Source organism: Dama dama, chromosome 10, assembly GCF_033118175.1.
Source record: "Dama dama isolate Ldn47 chromosome 10, ASM3311817v1, whole genome shotgun sequence".
Lineage (NCBI taxonomy): Eukaryota > Metazoa > Chordata > Mammalia > Artiodactyla > Cervidae > Dama > Dama dama.
This window is the reverse complement of record NC_083690.1, coordinates 3,280,503-3,302,924: the sequence shown is the minus strand read 5'-3', so window position 1 is coordinate 3,302,924 and position 22,422 is coordinate 3,280,503. Positions and strand designations below refer to the sequence as shown.

The 22,422-nt window shown below is 59.2% G+C and overlaps 5 protein-coding genes and 3 non-coding genes across 10 annotated transcripts; 4 read left to right on the top strand and 4 right to left on the bottom strand.

The window, feature by feature from the left end:
* The first annotated feature begins 681 nt into the window (after positions 1-681).
* NOXO1 (NADPH oxidase organizer 1) lies at positions 682-3,092 on the top strand. Of its 3 annotated transcripts, none has more exons than XM_061152538.1 (8): positions 684-997; positions 1,087-1,170; positions 1,338-1,413; positions 1,509-1,689; positions 1,813-1,994; positions 2,090-2,203; positions 2,441-2,558; positions 2,645-3,092. In XM_061152538.1, exons 1-8 carry the CDS (start codon positions 932-934, stop codon positions 2,910-2,912), a joined length of 1,089 nt encoding a protein of 362 aa, XP_061008521.1. In that variant the 5' UTR covers positions 684-931; the 3' UTR covers positions 2,913-3,092. The 3 variants fall into 3 exon arrangements, with proteins under 3 accessions (XP_061008523.1, XP_061008521.1, XP_061008522.1); XM_061152539.1 differs by having other exon boundaries at positions 686-997; positions 1,090-1,170; XM_061152540.1 differs by lacking the exon at positions 2,090-2,203 and having other exon boundaries at positions 682-997.
* Positions 3,093-3,201: 109 nt separating this feature from the next.
* TBL3 (transducin beta like 3) lies at positions 3,202-9,362 on the bottom strand. Its single transcript, XM_061152537.1, has 22 exons — positions 9,213-9,362; positions 7,607-7,658; positions 7,400-7,495; positions 7,266-7,313; positions 7,015-7,156; positions 6,845-6,929; positions 6,580-6,750; positions 6,422-6,497; positions 6,244-6,337; positions 5,986-6,167; positions 5,758-5,899; positions 5,603-5,661; positions 5,420-5,523; positions 4,926-5,073; positions 4,610-4,840; positions 4,450-4,520; positions 4,219-4,375; positions 4,076-4,134; positions 3,827-3,930; positions 3,666-3,737; positions 3,423-3,581; positions 3,202-3,343 (listed from the first exon to the last, which is right to left on the bottom strand). The coding sequence occupies exons 1-22, from the start codon at positions 9,290-9,292 to the stop codon at positions 3,225-3,227; spliced, it is 2,451 nt and encodes an 816-aa protein (XP_061008520.1). The 5' UTR covers positions 9,293-9,362; the 3' UTR covers positions 3,202-3,224.
* Positions 9,363-10,576: 1,214 nt separating this feature from the next.
* On the bottom strand, positions 10,577-16,266 carry RNF151 (ring finger protein 151). Its single transcript, XM_061152542.1, is given in 5 exon segments — positions 10,577-10,649; positions 10,651-11,096; positions 13,935-14,031; positions 14,344-14,489; positions 14,850-16,266. Coding segments are annotated over 5 exon segments (783 nt in total). The 5' UTR covers positions 14,910-16,266; the 3' UTR covers positions 10,577-10,615.
* Positions 16,058-16,184, bottom strand: LOC133064084 (small nucleolar RNA ACA64). Its single transcript, XR_009694563.1, has one exon. It is a non-coding gene; the product is annotated as a small nucleolar RNA ACA64 (small nucleolar RNA).
* Positions 16,267-16,658: 392 nt separating the features above from the next.
* On the top strand, positions 16,659-18,701 carry RPS2 (ribosomal protein S2). Its single transcript, XM_061152541.1, has 7 exons — positions 16,659-16,857; positions 16,943-17,032; positions 17,391-17,498; positions 17,755-17,928; positions 18,015-18,174; positions 18,396-18,487; positions 18,571-18,701. Exons 1-7 carry the CDS (start codon positions 16,681-16,683, stop codon positions 18,649-18,651), a joined length of 882 nt encoding a protein of 293 aa, XP_061008524.1. The 5' UTR covers positions 16,659-16,680; the 3' UTR covers positions 18,652-18,701.
* Positions 17,552-17,685, top strand: LOC133064125 (small nucleolar RNA SNORA64/SNORA10 family). The gene has a single exon (XR_009694592.1). It is a non-coding gene; the product is annotated as a small nucleolar RNA SNORA64/SNORA10 family (small nucleolar RNA).
* On the top strand, positions 18,201-18,329 carry LOC133064126 (small nucleolar RNA SNORA64/SNORA10 family). Its single transcript, XR_009694593.1, has one exon. It is a non-coding gene; the product is annotated as a small nucleolar RNA SNORA64/SNORA10 family (small nucleolar RNA).
* Positions 18,702-18,890: 189 nt separating the features above from the next.
* On the bottom strand, positions 18,891-21,207 carry NDUFB10 (NADH:ubiquinone oxidoreductase subunit B10). Its single transcript, XM_061152544.1, has 4 exons — positions 20,967-21,207; positions 19,612-19,750; positions 19,270-19,409; positions 18,891-19,051 (listed from the first exon to the last, which is right to left on the bottom strand). Exons 1-4 carry the CDS (start codon positions 21,112-21,114, stop codon positions 18,948-18,950), a joined length of 531 nt encoding a protein of 176 aa, XP_061008527.1. The 5' UTR covers positions 21,115-21,207; the 3' UTR covers positions 18,891-18,947.
* Between the last annotated feature and the right edge of the window lie 1,215 nt (positions 21,208-22,422).

The following is a 22,422-nucleotide window of genomic DNA, read 5'->3' as shown; positions in this document are numbered from 1 at the left end:
GCTGCCCCTCCCGGCTCTCTGAGCTGTGGGCGGGGGAAGGAAGAACCCCCATGTGCCAGGTTTGGATGGGCTCTCGTCTGCCCTATAAGGCGGTGGTTCCGAGATGTGGGCCCCTGGGCGCAACGTCTGGGGATTCTAGGGGCCTTCCCTTCACCGCCCCAGCTCGTGGGGGGAGGGTCACTCCAGACCTCAGAGGCTGTGTCTGCAGCATACTGTGATAAAACCATGAATTCAGAGGTGATTCTCAGAACAGTCTTAGCCATTCCCAATTCCACCCCACCATTCCCAATGCCAGTGACTAGAGATGGACCCTCTTCATCCTGCTGCAAGCCCCTCCACCACAGCGGGACCTATGGGGTGAGCCTGTGAGGTCTGCCTCTCCCCAGCAGATGGGAGAAACCCTGACTATCTGTTTAACACAGATTTCCTCCTCTGCCATTTGGGGACATTAAGAGACCTTTCTTCCAATGTGAGGATTAAGCCAAACAAAGCACTTAGAGCCTTTAACACTTTCCTGGTGATGACTGCAGTCAGCTCAGGGACAGAGCCAGGGGCGCACCAGGCCACTGGGCATCTCTGCCCAGCCTGGGCACTAGCCCAGGGCATGGCGAGCCGGGAGGGGCGGCCTGGCGGCTCTCTAATGGCCCTTCCTTCTCCTCCTCCCCTCAGGCTCACACTCTGGTAGGAGGGCCTCCACCCTGGAAGCCCTGTGCCCCTGCCTCCCCAGGTGAGGGGCGTGGTGAGGAAGCGGGGAAAGCCCCAGTCAAGGGCAGGGGAGTGCAGCCAGGGCTGGGGTGCTGCTGGGGAATTCCAGCCTTCCGGGTGCCCAAGGCCTCCCCTCCTCCCCACATGGGCAGGGCGGTAGTGGGACCCGGGGTCACACCCAGCAGACTCCACAAGCCCGTCACGGACATCTGGGGAGGTCACCAGGATGGCGGGAGCCCGGCACCCAGTGTGTGTGAGCGGGGCAGCTCTGGTGCAGACAGAGAGGCTCCAGGTAGGAGCGCGTGGGACCCCTGCCAGCCCCAGAGGAGGTGGGGGAGCTCCTGGCCCAGTGCCTCCAAGATGCCCCTGACCTTCCCCCAGCAGATGTTCGCCTTCTCTGTGTGCTGGTCGGATGACAGCGACAGCTTCGTACGCAGAAGCTGGGAGGACTTCAGGAAACTCCATGTGAGTAAGCCTGGTCACCCGACTTCCCCCAGCAGCCCGACCCACCTGAAACCACCCCTGGCCTGCCCTTGTGCCCACTCGGGCTTTCAGCCAAGGGACCCCTGCCTGCTGTCCCAGGGGAACCTAGTGGGCCCTCGGAGACCGATGATGCCTCTTCTCACTCTCAGAAAACCCTCAAGGAGACCTTCCCAGTGGAGGCGGGCCTGCTGCGGAGGTCTGACCGCGTTCTCCCCAAGCTCCCAGGTCAGGCCAGCAGGGGTCACAGGAGGGCGGGGGCGGCAGCGGTGGGATGTGAGGGGCCGCTCGGGGCTCCCACAGCTGCCCCGTCCTACCCACAGCCGACGCACCCTGGCTGGTGCACCGAGGCCGCACCAGCCGAGGCCTGGCCCGCCTGCAGCTGCTGGAGGCCTACCTGAGGGCGCTGCTGGCGGCAGGGGAGCGTGTGTCCCGCAGCCCGGTGCTCACTGGCTTCCTCGCGCCACAACCTGCGGACTTGGAGCCTATGCTGCCACCTGGCAGGTGCCTGCCCCGAGGATGGGGGAGGCGTGGTGGGGAAGGGCCCACAAATGGGGAGACTTGGAGGCCGGACAGGTGTGTGACAGACACTTGACACCTCTTCCCTGCACCCTGGGCCCTCACCAGCCTGGTGATCCTGCCCCCCCTGCAAGAACCCCCGCCAGGCCCCTCAGGCAGCCCTGCCATCCGCACCCTGGAGGCCCAGAGCCTGCGCTGCCTGCAGCCCTTCAGCACCCAGGATACGCGGGGCCAGCCCTTCCACACTCAGGCCCAGGAGGCCCTGGATGTGCTGCTACGACACCCCTCAGGTGGGCTGGGCAGTCGGAAAGACACGCCGTCCTGCCCCTGGGATCCCAGTGGGCTGCAGAACTGAAGCCCCCGCCCGTCCCCCTCTCGGGCACAGGCTGGTGGCTGGTGGCGAATGAGGACCAGCAGATGGCGTGGTTTCCTGCTCCCTACTTGGAGGAGGTGGCCCCACACCAGGGACAGGGTGGGGGACAGCCCCTGGGGATAAACGGTGAGAATGACCCTCCTCCCCACACCCCTGCTTTCACAAGGCAGCGTCCAGCACGAGCTGGGGAGGGAGGCCCTGCCAGCGTGTGCTTGGTCTCAGAGCAAGCCAGAGCCCGCTGGGCTTTAGAAGCGGTTTCTGGTATTAAGAGAGATGCATAGTGGTGACCTGAGGGGGTGACTCAGCAGGGGTGGTGCCCTGACCTCTGCAGCCCCATGGTGACCACCCAGCGTCTACCCCCAGGGCCCCAGTTCTGTGCTGTCCGCGCCTATGAGAGCAGCCGGGCTGATGAGCTGTCCGTGCCCGCAGGGGCACGCGTGCGTGTACTGGAAGCCTCTGACCGAGGCTGGTGGCTGTGCAGGTGTGTGGGCTGGGGCTCCGGCAGCCGGTCTGGTGGCAGGGCGGGGGGGACAGGGCCCAGAGCCAACCAAACCCTGTGCCCCACAGGTTCCGAGGCCGCACCGGTCTTCTCCCAGCTGCAACGCTGCAGCGTGATGGGCTGGGCACCCTCCTCAGTGGGCCGTGGCTCCACCACGGGGCTGGCACTGCGGAGGGTGGGGAGGGCAAGGCCCACGGCTCCCCCAGGTCCCCCCAGGCCGCGATGCTTCCGCCTCCTGTGCCTACCCGGCCGCCTCTGAGCACCATTCAAAGCCGCTGCTGCACCATCACCCGTAAGGCACTGCAGCGGGACCCAGGGCGGCAGGGAGCCCTCTGAGAGAGCGTGGTCCATCGTGGAGGGCGGTGCTGTGCACCCCAGGGACCACCCCAGACTCCAGAGCCCAGGGACGACCGCTGGCAGCCGCCTCAGCCTCAGGGCCGTGGGAGGAGCAGTGGAGGTGGGGCTTGCTGGGCTGTGCGCCCCCGGGGTGCCCTGAGTAAAGCTCTCCTGACTGACCGCGCCATGTCTGTGCTAGGGGAGGGGACTGACTGGTGGGCCCACCCTCAGGCTGGCCAGCTGTGGCCCAGGACCAGGAGGTGAAATGAAGTCAAGGCGGACACAGGGAGCCGAGATAGCGAAGTCCGTGTTTCAGAGGGCCGCGGGGGCCGTGGTGGCCGCGGGGAGAGTGGGCAGCTTCATGTTGTGCCACAGGAAGTCCAGGAAGGTGGCTGCCTGCAGCATCCGGCTGAGCCGCTGGAAGTGCCGCTCTGGGGGAGGACCGCGGGCTGTCAGGGGTGGCTGAGTGTGGCCGACAGCGCTGCCCGCCCCCAGGGCCGGCCCACTCACCGGTGTAGGGCAGCAGGCCCTCCAGCGAGGCCCGCACGCCGTCATAGGCCAGCAGCTCGTCCGGGGCCTCGTGCCGCAGGAGCACGCCCAGCACGGCCTGGGCCTCGTGGCAATGCCGCGAGTTGGTGTTCCACGTGACGCAGAAGCGCAGCAAAGCCTCTGTGGGCGACGGGCACAGTCACACCTGCCCCCGGGGCCCCAGCCTCACACGGCCCCATCCGGCCCGACCTGCCCACTCCAGACCTTTCTGGTCGCGCCGCAATCGGAGCACCGTGGTCTCCAGCTTCTCGCAGGACTCGGGGTCCCTTCGGATGGCTGTGGGGGGAGGGGAGGTTAAGCCCTGGGGAAGGGGCAGCACAGACCCCGAGAGACCCCCACCCCGTGTGGCCCGAGGTAGCACTGACCCTGGATGACGGTCAGCACGGTGTGGGGCCGGTCCAGGGAGATGGCCAGGCCCAGCGCCCGCAGGTACCGCTTCTCGTGGAGCAGGTTGTCGAGCTCTTGCTGCCTGGAGGGCAAGGAGGGGACAGGGCACAGGGCCCCTGGGGGACCCGGCCACGCCTGACCCCGCCAGGGGCGAGCAGGGTGGCTGCTCCGGAGAGGAGGGACTAGTGCACCAACTCCAAGCTGGGGGGCAGGGAGACCCCACTTACTTGACCACCTGTTCCTCTTTCTTGGCCTGCTCCTCGGCCTGCTCCGCCTCGGTCACGTCCTGGGGTCAGAGCGGGGTCACACTGGGCTCAGACCGGCCCCCACGCTGCCCTGCCCACTGCGATGCCCTCCCTGGCCCACACACCTTCCAGAGGACGACGCAGGAGTCGCTGGCACCAGTGAGGGCGCGGTCATCCAGCCGGCTGCAATGCAACCCCCAGACCTTGTCCTCATGGGCGTCCAGCGTCCGCACGCACTCGTTGTTCTTGATGGTCCAGAGCTTCAGGAGCCCGTCAGAGCCACTGGGGTGGGGATGGGGAGGGGTTCAGCCTGGGGCCTGCCCAGCACACCCCGGCCCTGCCCACCCCCCACTCACCTGGACAACAGCTGCGTGCCACGGCTTACAAAGGCCACCTTCAGCACAGAGGCGTCGTGCCCCTCGAAAGTCTGTGGGCAGGGTGGGGGTGGGGTGAGGCGTGGGGTGGGGGGCCGGGTCTGGGGTGGGGGGTGCCAGGCCTGGGCCAGAGGCAGCTCACCTTGAGGCAGCTGAAGTCCTGCAGGGCCCAGAGCTTGACAGTGCCGTCGGCCGAGGCCGTGGCCAACACCTGGTCCATGGGCGAGAACTGGACGCACCAAAGGCCGCGCCGGTGGCCCGAGAAGACACCCAGCAGCTGGCACTGTGGCAGGGCCCAGAGTTTGGCCGTGCGGTCCTGTGAGCCTGTGGCCAGCAGCTTGTCATTGGGGGCGACAGCCACACTGTTGATGTCCTGGTGGCGAGAGCAGGCAGCCACTCAGACCCCCTTCCTGGCGAGGGCCTGGCCATGACCCCACCCGGGCGCTGCGTGCGGTCACCTTGTCGTGGCAGCGCTGCGTGGCCTGGGCCTGCAGGAGGACCGGGCCGCCCTCGGGGCCGGTGCCCTTGGACAGCAGGGCTTCAGGGAGGGGCCAGAACTTCACAGTGCAGTCCTGGCTGCCCGTCACCAGGAAGGTCTCCTTCAGCCTGTGGCCGGATTCAGGGGAGGGGAGACACCTGCTGAGCCCTGGCCAGCCCTGCTGGCAGAGCCCCACAGCTCAGGCCTCGGGCCAGCCCGGAAAGACTGCCCCACGACCAGAACTGCTGCTGCCCCTCAACCCTGGCCACCCCTGGTGACTCAGTCCAACAAGAGGAGCCCTGCCCCGGCCATCACTCAGTGTCCTTGTACCCACTGGTCAAGGCTACTTCTAGGGAGCCACAGCCCCTTGGGGTGCCCTGCCCCGGCCTCTGTTCTGCACCCCTGGGCTGGAGACTCGGAGAGCAAGGCAAGAGCTGCCTCTGCTTCTGCGACACCCCCAGCCCTGACCACTACCTGGAGCAACAGATGGTGCCCACGCTGTGTGTGTGCCCAGAGCCGTGAGCCACACAAGCCACCTCGCCGGCCTTGTTCATCCTCCAGAGGCGAATGCTCTGATCCTGGGGAAGCGAAGGGTGAGCGGAGGCTGGCCGGGGCTTCCCCACCAGTCCCTGCCCCCCAGCTTCTGTGGTGCCTCACCTTGGCACAGCTAGCAAAGAGCCGCCCCTTCCGGAACACGTCTAGGGCCAGGATGATGTCTGGAAGAAAGTGGAGTGGCCGTGGCTAGAGGTTAGCTGAGGCCAGGCCGGGCACTCCGTCTGGGTGAGGGTCCGGGGCCTGGTTAGTGCCCTCACCTGTGTGGCCGTGGAGAATCTGGCAGGCTGAGGTCTGCAGATCAAACACCTTCAGGCAGGGGCTGTTAGAGGCCACGACAACGTGGGAGTCTTCGGGCCCGAGGAACCGAACATCTAGCACCTCCTCGCTGTAGCCGGCGAACTGTGGGGCGGGAGGGACACGGGGCGGGCTGGGTGAGCAGGGGGCTGGCGCCTGGGCCGGGGGCTGAGCAGGGGCAGTGCGCGCACCTGTTTCCACAGCTGCAGGGAGCGAGCATCGTAGAGCAGCAGGTTGTGGTCGGCAGTGACGCTGAGGAGCAGGCCGGCGGCGCGGGCCAGGGTGCAGTGGGTCAGCTCCCGCCCGGGGCCCGGCAGCCGCTGCTGTGCGTGGACACACCGCCCAGAGGCCACCTCCCACACGCGCAGTGTGCCTGGGCAGAGACAAGGCCGCTGGCACACTGGGTCTGCCGGCCCCCGCCCCCTCCTGCCCGGGCCCGGCCCACACACCTTGGTCACCGGCCGTCAGGAAGTGCAGGCCTGCAGACTTCACACCCAGCTCTGGTGCCGGCTCCTCCGGCAGCAGCACGGCGGCCTCCACACTCTGAGGACAAGCAGGTCAGGGGTGGAGCCCCCAGCCCCGCTGCCCCTCCCCTCCCACTGCCCTCACTGGCCCTGGCGCCCCTACCTCAAACACCGGCACAGTCCTTGTGGCCTGGAGGCTCCGCAGGTCCCAGACGACGCAGATCTTGTCCCGGCCCGAGCTGGGGGGACACCCGCCTCAGTGCCCGGGCCGTGGCTGTGGGCCTCCCTTCCCTGCCAAGGCCAGGAGGGCTGGGCTCTGACCTGAGCATGGTGTGGCCATCGGCGCTAAAGGTCAGAGACGTGACGGCGCTGTAGTGGGCAGTCAGCACAGCCAGGCATGACCGCTCCTGCAGCGACCACACGCGGACACTGGTGTCTGCGGCCGAGGAGAAGAGCAGCAGGCGAGCGGGGTCTGGGTGGAAGGCCACCAGGCTGCGGGCAGGCGGGCGGGGCTGTGAGCTGCGCCACCCTGGCCGTGACACCCCCCGCCCCGCCCCTTGCCCTGCCCCCCACTGCCCCAACTCACTGCACAACACCCGGCGAGCCCCGAAAGTGGTGCGTCCCATAGTACCGCACGACGTCCCAGACGCGCACGGCCCCATCACAGCCGCCTGTGGGAGTGGATCTGAGGTGGGGGCGCTGTGGGCCCAAAGATCCCTGCCTGGCTCACCGCCCCCAACCCAGCCGAGGTTCTACCTGTGGCTAGCAGTGTAGAGGTGGGGTCGAACGCCATGGTGGCCACAGGGGCCGTGTGTATTGCCTTCCACAGGCGGGTGACGCTGCCCTCTTGCCAGGCCCACTGAGCCAGCAGCAGGGCCCGGCTGGCTGTCACCAGCACCTAGGGGAGGACGCAGTTCAGCTGGGGCACGGGTGTGTGTGTGCCATCCGCACCCACTCAGTCTGGGCGGGAGGTACTGGAGCCCGCCTCCTGTCCTGACCCCACACACCTTGTCATCGGGGCTGAGGTCAAAGGCAGTGATGTCCTCCTGGTCCTCCTAGGGGCGAGAGTGAGTGTGCAGGGTGCTGTGAGAACAGGCTGCCATCCACACCGGCACCTCACCCCGACCATCCCCGCCCTCACCTGCTCCAGGCTCCGCAGCACGGCCCCCGAGGCCACGTCCAAGATGTTGACTCTGGTGCCACAGACACAGAAGAGGTGCTGTCCAGTCTGGTCCAGCTGGGGACAAAGAGGTCTCAGCCAAGGGAACAACCGGCAGCCCCAGGCTGCCTCATCACCCTGCCGACCCTCCCCCTGACCCGTCCCCCCTCCCCCCTCCAGGGCCAGTACCTGCACCTTCCCGCCCTTGTAGAAAGGCTCGATCTTGCGCTCGACAGCATAGCTGGAGGGGAGACAGGGCAAGAGAGTGAACCACCACCCCGTGGTCCCCGGTGCCCAGACCTTTGCTAGGTGCTCTCCCGGAGGTCAACCCAATAGGACCCTGCCCTTGAGGAGCTTCTGGGAGGGCAGGGATTCTGGGGGGCATGTGTGTGCGCATGCATTGTGGGTTGATGAGCTCGTGTGTTACCTTCTTTACCCCTCTCAGCCATTTTGGGATGTGGGTATTAGCACCCCCTTGTTACAGAAGATTTGGGACCCTGAGTGGGTCAGTGATCCACACGGGCCCAGGGAAGCAAAGGCAGTCCAAATCTTCCCACAGACTCCCAGGTGCCCAGGAAGCCAGGCCTTGGGCGCCCTCTGCTGGCCATGGGAGGCCAGGCAACATCCTGGTTGGTTGGCAACCAACCCAGAGCAACATCCTCTTCAACATCCTTATCCTTGAGGTCCAACTCCAGCCTGCCCCTCCACAACCCTAGTTCCTTCTTCCACCCCACTCCCCAGGCAGATTATCCTCACCCCTCCCTCTCGGCTACTTCCTTGCTGGTCCAGGCCATGGCACTCTCCTCTCTGGGGAGCTGTTACAGCCTCTTCACCATGTACCGACCACTCTCTCAAAGCTTGCTCCCAGAGAGGCGTTTTAGAACACAACTCTTGTTTGTGTTGTCCCCTGCCTTGAAACCCTCTCCTCTCCTTACATGTTCCCAAGAACCTGCCGTGAGGGGTCTCTGCTGATCCTTGTGTTCACACAGACTGTTCCCTATTCCCAGTCTGGGCCTCTCTGAATTTCCAAGGTGCCTGGCTAACTCCACTAAAGGAAGCCTGACTGCCAAGAGGAGGCTGGAGGCCTCCTGAGCCTGCTCCACCATCCAACAGAGGTAGTCTTGGCATCAGGGCTTCCCCTTGCTAGTGCTTATCGCAGCCACCGCTGGAAATGATCTGCTTGGTAGGTTTACCCCATCAGACTCTGCTCCTACGCGTTAGGCTGAGTCTGTCTGGACCCGGGAACTGAGCACTTAGACACTGAACATAAATTTGGGGATTGCATAAGCCCGGGATTCAGGGCCTCCTGGCCACGGAGGTCTAGCTCATCTCCTAACCTCTTCCCAGTCCTTGGAGAAGAGAGACAGCATGTGAAAGCTCCCCAGGCCGCCTGCCCCAAAGGTGGCTCTTCTGCCGTCGTCTGGGCGGTGGGGACTCCCACCGTTCAGGACCGGCCTCGACCCTTCCTCTCGCTTTGGGATCTCTAGTCCCCGCCCCTGACCGAACCTGCTTCAACATTAGGTCGCGGAAGCTAGCTGCATCCGACCAGGCTTCAGGGCCTGCCCTCCGAGAGCTGAGCGCTGTCAGTGCCTGCTTTGCCACCTGATGCCGCAGCTGCGAAGCCGCCGCCCGCCTGTTAAGACCCAGCCCCGTTATTACCTCATCCCTTCCCAAACCGATGCGTGTGGGACCCACGCCGGCGCCTTCGCTACTCCGGCTGCGTCCGGCTCCCTCCCTCGGCGGCTACCCAAGCCCCAGCGGCGGGTTCACCCCCAGTCCCAGCGCCCCAGCTTACTTGGACTTGAAGCGGCCCACTCCGGCCGCCACCTCAGCCATGTCGCCAGTGCCACCGCGTGAGGGAGAGCCGTGAGCCATTCCGCACCTTGGGCTCGCAGAGATGGCGTCACCGCCCACTACTACTGTTACGTCATCGGCGCTGCGACCTCGGCGACATCTTTGCTGTGGGCAGTGGAGCCGCGTCAGGAAGCGGAAGATGGCAGAGGCGTTTCCGGCCTGGAGGGTGGGGCGTAGAGTAACGTGGGAGCGGCGGGGGAGGGAGGCGTAGACTGGCCGGTGCTGGAGTCGCCAGCCGCCTGTCTTTTAAGTGGAAATTTGAAAAGGTATTCGTAGGAACTGGTTATTGAAGTAATCCCAAGACTCCTGCCCCCTTGGCATTCTGGGGTTTGGGTTAAGCGCGGTGGGTTAGCAGAGCCCTGAACCAGGCTCCGCCTTAGCGTATGGTATGAGAAATAGCGCAGGTAAACTACTTCAGTTCAGTCGCTCTGTCGTGTCCGTCTCTTTGCGACCCCATGGACTCCTTCCCTGTCCATCACCAACTCACGGAGTTTGCTCAGACTCATGTGCATCGGGTCGGTGATGCCATGCAACCATCTCATCCTCTGTCGTCCTCTTCTCCTCCTGGTAGTAAATCGGGCGATTTCGGGGCCGTTCAAATATTTGATTGAGCACATTCTCTGTTCTAGGCACTTGGGAGACACCAGAGAAGGCTGGCTAGTGAGGCCAGGGCTGGGCAGAGGAAGGGCTCGGAATAATCTTGTTAAGTGGCTAGTGATCTGGAAAGAATGTAGCAGGGTTAGGATGGAGTGGAGTGCAGGGGGCACAACTTTAAACTGGGTGACGGAGGAGGCTTCCTTGTAAAGGTGAACTGTGAGCAAAGCCCGAGGTTGGTGAAGCAAGGAGCCCTCTGATTATCTGGGGGACCAATGCTTCAGACTGAGGAACAGCCAATGCAGAAGCCTGGCATTTAGGAGAAACAGAAGCCGGTGTGGCTGCAGGGAGTGAGTAAGAAGGAGAATATGGGGCAGAAACAAGATGAGGGATCCTCAGGAATCACTGTGAGCAGTTGGCTTGTACTTTGACTTCAGGGGTTTGAGCTGTTTGTGCTACTGGCTGGAAAGCCAGGAAACAGATTGGAAGAAGGTAACTGGGAAGGAGGACTGGGAAAGGATGGGCAGGGGAAACCTCTGCAGAGGAGACAATCGAATGAGAAAAAATCAGGCGGAGAGCTGAGGGGAAAAGTCAGTGTGAGGAACTGGTGGGAAAGAACTTGGAGAGGTCCTCTCCAAGCTAAGGTGTCTCTTTCCCCTGAGAGGACTAGTTCCCAGAGGAGGTGGGGTGAGGTCAGCAAGCATAGCGATAGTGAGGCGGCCAGGCCTGGGCTCTGCATTTATTTACCCTCTATTTACAAGGTAGCTTGGCCCTGGGGCCCCCACACCTCAGCCCCAATGCTGCCTTCGGGGGTGGCCTCAGCCTCCTCTTGCGGGGCACCCACGAGCAGGGGGTCATCTTCCTCCAGGAATTCTGCCAGCTGCCGGCGGATGAGGCCAGTGGTCCGGTGCATTTTGCGCAAGTGCCGCAGCAGGCAGAGCACCAGGGTCCGGCTGCGCTGCTGGCGCTGGCACCAGGCCTCTCGCAGTTCCTGGTAGCAGTTGTGGTTTGCACGCTCGGCTGGGCCCAGGGTGGCCCCGCAGCCCAGGGAGCAGCGCTGATGGGCACCGTGCTGGCAGTTCTGCCTGTGCTCAGCCAGGGCCCCACGAGGCACCCGCAGCGTGCAGCCTTCATTGGGGCAGACCATCAGCTCGAAGGGGCATGAGTCCTGGTGTCCCTTGCGATGGGCCAGGGGGCACGTCACCTGGCAGCCAGCTTCGGCGTTCCTGCACTGGGAGTGGAGGAGAGCATCGTGTGAGCCAAACCAGGTTGGGGACATCTCCAGCCACCCCCAAGAATCCCCCATCCATGACGTTCCACTGACTAGGAAACACTGAACTGGCAGCCTCCCAACCTCTTAGGCTACCAGTGATGTGGTGGAGAGAGGTAAACTGTAGCAAATCCTTGAAGGTAGGAAAAATCTAGATCTCAGAGGAGTGGGGACAGGAGGTTTAGAAAACAGGGAGTTACATGGTTGGCTTGGTCTAGTGGGTTGTTTGTATGTATGCCAGGCTTTTTTTTTCTTCTTCTTTTTTTCCTGGAATCGAACCCAGGATATAGCAGTGAATGATCACACCATCGTGGTTATCTGGGTCATGAAGATCTTTTTTGTATAGTTTTTTGTATTCTTGCCACCTCTTCTTAATATCTTCTGCTTCTGTTAGGGCTTCCCTTGTGGCTCAGACAGTAAAGCGTCTGCCTACAATGCGGGAGACCTGGCTGCCATCCACAGGGTTGGGAAGATTCCCTGGAAAAGGAAATGGCAACCCACTCCAGTACTCTTGCCTGGAAAATCCCATGGATGGAAAATCCTGGTAGGCTACAGTCCATGGGGTTGCAGAGTCAGACACAACTGAGCGACTTCACTCACTCACTCTGTTAGGTCCATACCATTTCTGTCCTTTATTGAGCCCATCTTTACATGAAATGTTCCCCTGGTATCTCTAATTTTCTTGAAGAGATCGCTAGTCTTTCCCATTCTATTGTTTTCCTCTATTTCTTTGCATTGATCACTGAGGAAGGCTTTCTTATCTCTCCTTGCTATTCTTTGAAACTCTGCATTCAAATGGATATATCTTTCCTTTTCTCCTTTGCCTTTAGCTTCTTTTCTTTTCTCAGCTATTTGTAAGATAGCCATGATGGTGTGATCACTCCCCTAGAGCCAGACATCCTGGAATGCGAAGTTGAGTGGGGCCTTAGGAAGCATCTCTATGAACAAAGCTAGTGGAGGTGATGGAATTCCAGTTGAGCTATTTCAAATCCTAAAAGATGATGCTGTTAAAGTGCTGCACTCAATATGCCAGCAAATTTGGAAAACTCAGCAGTGGCCACAGGACTGGAAAAGGTCAGTTTTCATTCCAATCCCAAAGAAAGGCAATGCCAAAGAATGTTCAAACTACCCCACAATTGCACTCATCTCACACACTAGTAAAGTAATGCTCAAAATTCTCCAAGCCAGGCTTTAACAGTACATGAACCATGAACTTCCAGGTGTTCAAGCTGGATTTAGAAAAGGAAGAGGAACCAGAGATCAAATTGCCAACATCTGTTGCATCATCAAAAAAGCAAGAGTTCCAGAAAAACATCTACTTCTGCTTTATTGACTACGCCAAAGTCTTTGTGTGGATCACAACAAACTGTGGAAAATTCTTCAAGAGATGGGAATACCATACCACCTTACCTGCCTCCTGCGAAATCTATATGCAGATCAAGAAGCAACGGTTAGAACTGGACATGGAACAATGGACTGGTTCCAAATCGGGAAGGAGTATATCAAGGCTGTATACTGTCACCCTGCTTACTTAACTTCTATGCAGAGTGTATCATGCAAAAATGCCAGGCTGGATGAAGCACAAGCTGAAATCAAGATTGTCAGGAGAAATATCAATAACCACAGATATGCAGATGACAGCACCCTTATGGCAGAAAGTGAAGAGCCTCTTAATGAAAATGAAAGAGGAGAGTAAAAAAGTTGGCTTAAAACTCAACATTCAGAAAACTAAGGTCATGGCATTTGGTCCCATCACTTCATGGCAAATAGATGGGGAAACAATGGAAATAGTAAGAGACTTTATTGAGCTGCAAAATCACTGCAGATGGTGACTGCAGCCATGAAATTAAAAGACGCTTGCTCCTTGGAAGAAAAGCTATGACCAACCTAGACAGCGTATTAAAAAGCAGAGACATTACTTTGCCAGCAAAGGTCCGTCTAATTAATGCTATGGTTTTTCCAGTAGTCATGTGTGGATGTGAGAGTTGGACTGTAAAGAAAGCTGAGCGCCGAAGAATTGATGCTTTTGAACTGTGGTGTTGGAGAAGACTCTTGAGAGTCCCTTGGACTGCAAGGAGATCCAACCAGTCAATCATAAAGGAAATCAGTCTTGAATATTCATTGGAAGGACTGATGCTGAAGTTGAAACTCCACTACTTTGGCCACCTGACGCGAAGAACTGACTCATTGGAAAAGACCCTGATGCTGGGAAAGACTGAAGGTGGGAGGAGAAGGGGACAACAGAGGATGAGATGGTTGAATGGCATCACCGACTGAATGGACATGAGTTTGAGTAAACTCCGGGAGTTGGTGATGGACAGGGAGGCCTGGTGTGCTGCAGTCCATGGGGTCAGAGTTGGACATGACTGAGCGACTGAACTGAACTGAACTGATGGCAGTGAAAGTGCCATATCCTAACCACTAGACCAAAAAGGCACTCCCCAGCCAAGGTTTTTTTTTTTTTTGTAATCTCAATTTCCCTATCTATAAAACTATGAGGCTGGAGAGCAATGGCACCACAGCAGGCTCTCCATCCTTTATAATCCCCATTTTACAGCTGGGGCTCTTGGAGCTCAGAAAGGTTAATTAGGTAACTTGCCCAAAACCACACATCAAGTATGTTGTAGAGAAGTGACTCACATTCAGCCAGGTCTGATAACCCTAAGGGGAGCAGTGTGTTGGTGGAATAGAAACCCTCAGTTCTGAGAACGGGGTTCTTTTCAACCCCTCTGCTGGCTTTGCCCCGACCCATGCAGAGGGGAGGAGGGTAGGGTGACAGGAGGGGGTGTTCTGAGTTACCTTGACTTCCAAGCGGCCAATGATCTTCTGGAGTTTATTCACATGGACAATCTTTCTCCGTCTCACCTCTTTCCTGCAGCATGGACAGGTCTTTTGTCTAGGAGACATGAGTGGGGGTGATTGTTTGGTGTGGAGGTGGCAGCAACATGCCTCCCCGGGTGGTCCTTCTTTCTCTCTAGCTGGAAGAGGCATAAGAGGGCTTTATAGGGAGCACTAAGCTCTGAGGCTGGGGTGCAGATTCCACAGGGGCCCAGCTCATATGTTAGCATCCCAGGAGATTTGGCAGCTGAACCTAACGGCCACCATGACCCAGTGCTTGGCTGACCTTCTTCTCTGTTCTGGCTCCTAGGAATGACCCCCCCCCCCAGCCCTGCCCTGGCCCCCGAGCCTCTTGGGTGCCCAGTAGCACCTGGATAGCCACCGGAGGATGCATTTCTTGCAGAAGATGTGGCTGCACGGCAACCTCACCGGCGTCTTGAGAACTCCGTGGCAGACAGAACACAGGAAGTTGCAATCGGGAGGGCTGGTGAAGAGGTTGAGATCATACCCGCCACTCTGCAAAGGCCAGGCCTGCATCAGGGCCTGGCTGGGACCAGGCTCTGACTCCCTACTCCACATGCCCAGAAAGGGACTCCAGGAAGCTTTGGTTGGGAGGTGGGCCACATGAGAACCATAAATGGAGGGTTGGGTCAGCACCCAGTTTGAGGGGGCAGCAGTGAGGGCCGAGATCCCCCATTTCTACCAAACCCAGCTGTAGAAGCTGGCCTTGGCCTGGAGTTAGACCTGGGCCAGAGGTCTCTGAAAGGTTTCCTTGTCCCATTTGGGGCCCTGTACCCCGTTGTGCAGATCATCTCAGTGAGGAGTGGGGTCCAGCTTGGGAAGGTCTCTGAAATTAGGCACAATCTAAGAGCTCACCATGATCTGTGTCTGGACGGCAGCTCCACTGAAGCCAGGGCTCAGGAGTCGCCATTTCATAGCAGGAGCGGGCCGACATCACAGGGGCATTGTCCAGCTCAGGCCAATCACAGCCCTGGCCCAGGGTACCACCTGGCTCTGCTCCTGCCTCAAGAGCCTCAGGGGTAGGGCAGCTTATACCCAGGACAGGTCTCTGGAACCCCTGACTTCAAGGTGGCTGACAGTTGACCTTCAAACAGCAGTAAGGCTGGAACCAAGCTTCTAGGGGCTACTTCCTCAAAGCTGAGACTCCAGTACAAGCACACGGTTTGTTTTCCTTCCTCACGTGGTGCCGCCGAGGTGACTAGGTCCCCAAGAGTTCTGGGGGCTTTAGACACTGACCCATCACCAGGCCTCTTGGGATCTGACCCACAGTTATTTCCAGGGTACAGACCAGGAATGAGGACCTGATTTCTGTGGTACCAAAGCAGCAGCCTGGAATGTGGAGAGCCTCCACCTGGGTATACCTATGAGGAAAGGCATGGATGGGTAAACCAATTCCAGCTTGGGAAACTAGCATATCCCCATATAGGAGGCACAGAAGAGAACTGGTTTCCATGCCACTGGGTGTTTGCACAGGCTTAAATTGCTCAGTTGTGTCCAACTCTGAGACCCCATCGACTGTAGCCCGCCAGGCTCCCCTGTCCATGGGGTTCTCCAGTCAAGAATACTGGAGTGGGTAGACAGTTCCTTCTCCAGGGGAGCCTCCTGACCCAGGGATTGAAGCCAGGTCTCCTGCATTGCAGGTGGATTCTTTACCATCTGAGCCATCAAAGAAGCCAGAGTGTAGAGTTCATCAAATCCGAGAAGATTTTGGAAGGTGGGACCTTAGGAGCCGCCTGCCAACCTTCAAAACCGGGTTCTATCCCTGGGTGGAATTCAAGAGCGATGTCCTACAAAGGTATCTCCTCCACAACACACCTCGGTCCCAGCAGCCACAGATGCGTTTTGCAGGCTGATAACCAGGGGACCAAGAACACACGCACACACGGATGAATTAAATCAACAGCTTTATTGAAAGATAAAAGGCGAGCCCCCCGCCGCCCCCCACGGTCTTGGCGGCATTGGCCTCAGGTTCTGGGCATCCAGCTGTCCTGCGGGTAGAAGACAAGGTCAGATACCAGAGTCCGAAACACGCGAGAGGCCGCAACCGAGCCCGGAGCGGCGGCGCGTGTCGGGGCCTGGGTTTCACATCCCCACACGGAGAAGCGGGCAGTGAGCTAAAGCCCCCGGTGGCTCTGGGCGCCGAATCTCACCTGCGGCCATGGTCAAAGTCGAAGGTGATTTTCAGTCAACGCCGACCTCTCAAACCACCCCCACCCCTGCCCGCCCCAACAGCTTCGCGAACAGCAGGGAGCCAAAAGAACGACTAGCACAAACCTACCTACAGCCGGAAGATGCGAGGTGGCGCCGGCGCGAGTCCTTATATGGGTTGCGCAAGTTCCGGGGCCACAGACACGCATGCGCACGCGGAGCTCGGCGGGGCCTCGCGCAGCCAATCATGAGCTCTTTAATATACTCTTTGGCGCAGCGCCATTGGGGCGGGGCAACCGAGATCTCGCGACTCTTGGCGCCTTATAAAGACACCGTCGCGCGCGATCTCTCTCTTCTTCTTCGTGAAAACACGTGAGTGGCCTTGTGTGTGGCTGAGGCAGGCGGGCCTGGGCCGCCATTCGACGGGGCCCGGGATGCTGCGCCCGCGCTCCGTTGTGGAGCCCGGCCTGGGCCTCCGAGGCGGCTGTAAATGCCAGGACTTCGCTCACCGGCTGGTTCTTGTTTCTTTTTTTAGCAAATGGCGGATGACGCCGGTGCTGCGGGAGGGCCCGGAGGCCCGGGGGGCCCTGGAATGGGAGGCCGCGGTGGCTTCCGCGGAGGCTTCGGTAGTGGCGTCCGGGGCCGGGGTCGTGGCCGGGGTCGGGGCCGGGGCAGAGGCCGCGGAGCTCGCGGAGGCAAGGCCGAGGACAAGGAGGTAGGTCTGAGCTGGGCGTGTGAGGCGGGCCCTTGGGCGGCACCGGGGAGGAGGCCCTGGTCACCTGCGCCTTTTTTTCTTGCAGTGGCTCCCCGTTACCAAGCTGGGCCGCCTGGTCAAGGACATGAAGATCAAGTCCCTGGAGGAGATCTACCTTTTCTCTCTGCCCATCAAGGTAAACACGGGTCCTCATCCGGGATGGGGCTGTGGCCTGTAGTCGAGGGAACTCTTGTCGTTGGCCAAACGTTGAGAGGTTCTAGACTCCCACTTTCCCTGGGCTTCCCTGGTGGCTCAGACAGTAAAGAAAATGCCTTCAATACAGAAGACCCGGGTTCGATTTCTTTTGTTGGGAAGATCCCCTGGAAAAGGGAATGGCTACCCATTATTTCTTGGAAAACTCCCATGAGCAGGGGCGCCTGGCAGTCTACAGTCCATGAGGTCCCAAAAACTCCAACACGACTGAGTAACTAACACTTAAGGCTCTCCCTTAGGTGTGTGTTAATTTTTTTTTGTAATGAGTTTGTTTATTGCAGGAGTCTGAGATTATTGACTTTTTTCTGGGAGCGTCCCTCAAGGATGAAGTTTTGAAGATTATGCCCGTACAAAAGCAGACCCGTGCTGGCCAGCGGACCAGGTTCAAGGTACCCCAGTCATCATACCTTTCTGGGCAGTTGCTGCCGAGGGCCTTCACGAGACTCTCTCAGCTCTGCATGGTTGCACTTGGCGTCACACGTGTGACTTTCGTAAAGGGGAGAGAGAGGAAGGATCTCCTCAGGATCTCAGATTGGCCTCCTGGTGGCCAGTCTTGCCTTGAGGGGCGCAACAGACCCTGTGTTGTGGGTGGTTACTGATGCTGTGGAGGCCCCTGGCCCACCACCCACGTCAGTCTCTCCGCAGGCATTTGTTGCCATCGGGGATTACAATGGACATGTGGGTCTGGGTGTGAAGTGCTCCAAGGAAGTAGCCACTGCCATCCGTGGGGCCATCATCCTGGCCAAGCTGTCCATCGTCCCCGTGCGAAGAGGCTACTGGGGGAACAAGATCGGCAAGCCCCACACGGTTCCTTGCAAGGTAGGCTGGATGCTGGTGCACAGTAGGGCTTGCATAGGTGTAGACTCCCGCCTGTCTTGTCTCCTGACGTCTCTACTCCTTCCCAGGTGACTGGCCGCTGCGGCTCCGTGCTGGTGCGCCTCATCCCTGCCCCCAGAGGCACTGGCATCGTCTCCGCCCCTGTGCCCAAGAAGCTGCTGATGATGGCCGGCATCGATGACTGCTACACTTCTGCCAGGGGCTGCACCGCCACCCTGGGCAACTTCGGTAGGTGGCCTGCAAGCCAACTCCAGCTTCTCTCAGCTCCGCTTAGCCACATTCTGTGTGTGGTGGGCGTATTTTCAGAGAGAGAGAGGAAGGCCCTCCTAATGCACGACAGACTGGCCCACAGTGGCCTGTTTGTTCCTAGGAGCGCAACAGCCTCCATCTCCATCTGGGGGTTCATCTCGGGTGAATTCACCAGCCTTCTCTGGTTTTCCCTTTTCTAGCCAAGGCCACTTTTGATGCCATTTCCAAGACCTACAGTTATCTCACCCCTGATCTCTGGAAAGAGACGGTGTTCACCAAGTCTCCATATCAGGTACTGCCTGCCCCCCACCCTGTTGAAGAGCAGAGGGGAGTCCTCTGTCTAGGTGCACAACTAAAAGTGTCTTGTTTTTCTAGGAATTTACTGACCATCTTGTGAAGACCCACACCAGAGTCTCCGTGCAGAGGACCCAGGCCCCAGCTGTAGCCACCACATAATTTTATAACATAATTTTACAAAGAGAATAATAAAGTGAATGAAACAGAAACCGGTTTATAGTTGGTCTTGTTTTTCTTCCCAAATGTTTTTGGTCACACGTGTAGCTGATGGGATCTTTCCCAACCCCCCAGCAGTGGAAGCCACTGGACTTAAGCTCAGTGGTGGCTGAATTTGGACAGGAAGTAGAACCAGTGAGAATGAAAAGTGTATCTAGGAGCTGAAAGGAACACCACAGGCACAGGCTCTCTCACTCTTTATTGGAGCAGCAGTGACGACACAGGGACAAACAGCGGCCTCAGGCGGCGGCGGCCTCTTTGGCAGCTTTTCTCTCGGCCAGCATTCTCCGCTTCTGCTTTGCCAGGCACTTCCTGGCAGAATAATGGGCCCCCAGGTCGTGATCTGGGGGAGAGATGGGCGAGGAGTCATGGGCCACTCCAGTCATGAGGGGAACCTCTGCATGGAGGGAGCTAAGCCAGGTCACTGAGCAGATAAACAGGGTGACTCAAAACCTCCAGAGACTGGCCTAGTTAGTAAAGCGTTTAGCACAGAGCCAATGTGGAGATTGGAAGTAGGATCGGGAAGGCATGCAGGTGGGAGAGGCAGGAGGGCTCACTCACAGCGGTCCTGGTAGGCCTTGACCACCTGGGTGAACTGCTCCAGCTCCTTGGCACAGTTCTGCCTGTGGCTCTCACCTTCCCTCTGCTGACAGGCCTTCAGCCTCTCCTGGATAATGTTGACGATTTCTTGATCAACTTTGCTGAAAGGAAAACAAGGCAGATGGTCTATAAGGACTCCTTTCCTGTACTGAGAGTAAAATGAAGGCAGGGCATGGAAGCCCTGTGGTTTGGCCTCTCCACCCATGGCTTCCCAAGGGCATGATGGCCCCCAACAGGGTACATTCATTGTGCAGGGTTCTCTGTATCCCCTGATTAAACAGAAGCCCAAGGGGGAGGCCTTACTAATCTCTTCTCCACTGCATCTCTGCTTCAAACATGCACAAGACGTCCTTCTCCTGGCACTCTGTGATGTCCGGCACGCGGCGGAACTCACGGTGATAGTAGTAATACTTGTTCTTGGCATGCTGCCCCTCGATAAACTCTGTAAAGGGAAAAGCCCAGACCCAAAAAGGCTATCGGTTTGGACAGGTCACAGTCTGAAGGGGCTCTTAGCTTTGTATTTCTCGTAAGCTGTGCAAGAGGCAGGTTCCCCAAATGTTCCCAATTTTACAAAGACTGGCAACGACTCCCAAAGAGGTGTGGGAGGGCTGGCAGCCAGTCCTGGAAAGGACTGGGCTTACAAGCCCGGATGTCTGCAGTTTATGGAGAGTTCTATAAGGCAGGCACCACCCTCATCTCACTCTGTCCCCACAGCAACCCCGTGTAGGGTGGGGCCTTTTCATTTATAGAGAGGACATCCAGTCTCTGAGACAGCAGGATTCAGAGCCTGTGCTCTGCAAGCCCCCACCTGCTAGCCCTGCTGGCCCACCTCCCCCAGAGCACAGGGACTCCACTGTGGAGGCAAAGAGGCCACAACAGGGAGCCATCAGCAGGCCTCCACTGCCAGTTCTGCCACCTCTGACCTTCGGCCTCAACTTCCCCATGTGTAAATGAACAAGCTGGATCTAGTGAGATCTCACCTATCCAGAGAGAGAAAACACTTCCTAAAAAACTGCTACACAAAAGGGAGCAGTTCCACTCCTGTTTATTCCAGACCTTGGCAGGGGCAGGCATCTAGTGCCTCCACCAGAAGAAAGCGACCAGAGCATGCTATGCACCCCAAATGCTCTGCTGTTGAAGGAAAGGATTAACTGCACGGACGCATCGCCTGGCACTAGTGATTAAGGGCACAGTGCTCTGGATGCTGCACCCACCGAGCTGGATGACAAAACAATGCCTTTAAAAAACATTCACCTGGTTTGGACCAGAGATGGCGGCATTTGGGCAGCTCAGGGAGGGCAAGTTACAGCACACCTCGGTGGGAGGGCCATTTTGTAGGCCTGCGAAGGGGTACCGGAGCATCTCTGCACCTCAACAGCCTTCCCAGACCGACTGCTGTGCAAATATGCGAGATTCCCAGCGCACTTGGAGAGTGGGATCTAACAAGCCTCTCGGAACGCAGATGACTTCGGTCCGCAAACAGCCCCTAATATGTGAGACGCCTAAGCCCAGGGGTGCGTGGACGGCTCCCCTGGGGGCAAGGGCCGTACGGGGCGGGGGGAGACGGCGGGCGTCCCGGGAGGCGAGAAGGCCTGGGGTGCAGTGGGGTCCACGCCGAGTGACCCGGGCGGGGGCGGGGGGCCCGGTGGGGCTAGTACCTCTCACGAGGGTCACCGGCCGGTCCACGAGGAGGTCAAAGGCTTTCGTAAGGTAGGTGATAGGGTTGGGCAGCGAGGTCTGCGGCGAGGGCGCCGGCGTGCGGCGCGGGGGCTCGGGGTACACGTCCTTGTCCCAGCTGTCCGGCATGGCTGCGGCGGGCAGCGGGCTCAGCTCTCGGACGCGCTGCCCGGCCTCCGCCCGGGTCCCGCGGCCTAGCTCGCCCGCACAGAGGACACCCGAGGGCGGCCGCGCCTGCGTAGGACGGCCGGCGCCCGCAGGGCACCATGGGACTTGTAGTTCGCCCTGACCGCCCAAGGGAGGCCTCGGGAGGATTACGGGTTCTCAGGAGACGCTTCGAGGCCGGCGCGAGCGCCCCCGCGTGGGATCGTAGCGCCATCGCATATGCGAGGAGTGCCGGCCGTGCGCTGGGCGTTGCTATCAGCGGTGGAAGAAAACAGAAGATCCCTAGTTTAATTCTGGGAGCAGAGAGACACAGTAAGAAGTGTAAGTAAGGTGTAAGGAAGCCACTCATTTCATATGCACGTGCCAAGTGCAGCAGGGAACAGGATGGTGAACACACCAGGATGACGAACTCAGTTCAGAAGAGTGAAGTCAACAGATAATGCAAACTATCAAATACCCTACTCTTCCAGGAAGCCTTCCTGGGTTGTCCATTCCCTACGGCCCTCTCTGGGCCCCACTGTCTCTGCCAGGGCCTCTCATGGACTGGCTGATGCCGGTGAGCTAGCAGGGCGCCTGGGGGGACGGGATGCTGCCCGGGGCAGCACAGGGTGTAGGGTTTGCCCCATCCACCCCCACCCCCACCCCCACTAGGGAGAAGTGGCTCCTCTCTTGGATACAGGGCACTCTGTTCTGGTTCTGAGGGTTCCATCCTGGCCCTGAACACTGTTGTGCCCTTGAGGCCAGCTCCACTGACCAGGGCCTTGCTGACTACCCTCTGTGATCTCCATACCAGGTATAGCCCCCGGCTAGCACCAGGGAGGGTGGGTGCTGGTTACTTCCTGCCCAGAGGCTGGGGTCAGCCACTAGCTCTATGGACACACAGAATCCAGAATCACAGCATCCTCAGATCTTCAAATCATGAACTCATAGTTCTGTCAGAACATCATAGTACTGTCAGACTCAGCAAATAATAACACTGGACTGCAATGTCGGACTGAACCAGGGGACCCGACGGCAGTGGGCCAGAGGCATTACCATGACAGGAATGAGAGAAAGCAGAGTTCAGTACTCCGTTAAGGGAAAGCGCCCAGATGACGGCTTTCTGCTGCCAGCCTGCCACAGACGGATTTGGAGATCATGCAGCAGAAAGAAAAAGGCAAACAAGAAGGGGGAACCCAAGAAGCTTCATGGCTCCATGTCCAAGCCTCTGACCCTTGACCTGTGTGTCTGCAGCCCCTAGCACGTGCTCCCTGGCGCAGCATGAGGGTGTGT

Coding starts and splice junctions, on each gene's coding strand:
- NOXO1 (XM_061152538.1), top strand. CDS start 932: ATGGCGGGAGCCCGGCACCCAGTGTGTGTGAGCGGGGCAGCTCTGGTG. Junction 1,414..1,508: donor CGTTCTCCCCAAGCTCCCAG/GTCAGGCCAGCA, acceptor TCCTACCCACAG/CCGACGCACCCTGGCTGGTG. Junction 2,559..2,644: donor CGAGGCTGGTGGCTGTGCAG/GTGTGTGGGCTG, acceptor TGTGCCCCACAG/GTTCCGAGGCCGCACCGGTC.
- TBL3 (XM_061152537.1), bottom strand. CDS start 9,292: ATGGCTCACGGCTCTCCCTCACGCGGTGGCACTGGCGACATGGCTGAG. Junction 6,338..6,421: donor GGACTGTGCCGGTGTTTGAG/GTAGGGGCGCCA, acceptor GCTTGTCCTCAG/AGTGTGGAGGCCGCCGTGCT. Junction 3,582..3,665: donor ATTGCGGCGCGACCAGAAAG/GTCTGGAGTGGG, acceptor CGTCGCCCACAG/AGGCTTTGCTGCGCTTCTGC.
- RPS2 (XM_061152541.1), top strand. CDS start 16,681: ATGGCGGATGACGCCGGTGCTGCGGGAGGGCCCGGAGGCCCGGGGGGC. Junction 16,858..16,942: donor GCAAGGCCGAGGACAAGGAG/GTAGGTCTGAGC, acceptor TTTTTCTTGCAG/TGGCTCCCCGTTACCAAGCT. Junction 17,929..18,014: donor CCCACACGGTTCCTTGCAAG/GTAGGCTGGATG, acceptor ACTCCTTCCCAG/GTGACTGGCCGCTGCGGCTC.
- NDUFB10 (XM_061152544.1), bottom strand. CDS start 21,114: ATGCCGGACAGCTGGGACAAGGACGTGTACCCCGAGCCCCCGCGCCGC. Junction 19,751..20,966: donor GCCGGTGACCCTCGTGAGAG/GTACTAGCCCCA, acceptor TTCCCTTTACAG/AGTTTATCGAGGGGCAGCAT. Junction 19,410..19,611: donor ATGCAGTGGAGAAGAGATTA/GTAAGGCCTCCC, acceptor TTTTCCTTTCAG/CAAAGTTGATCAAGAAATCG.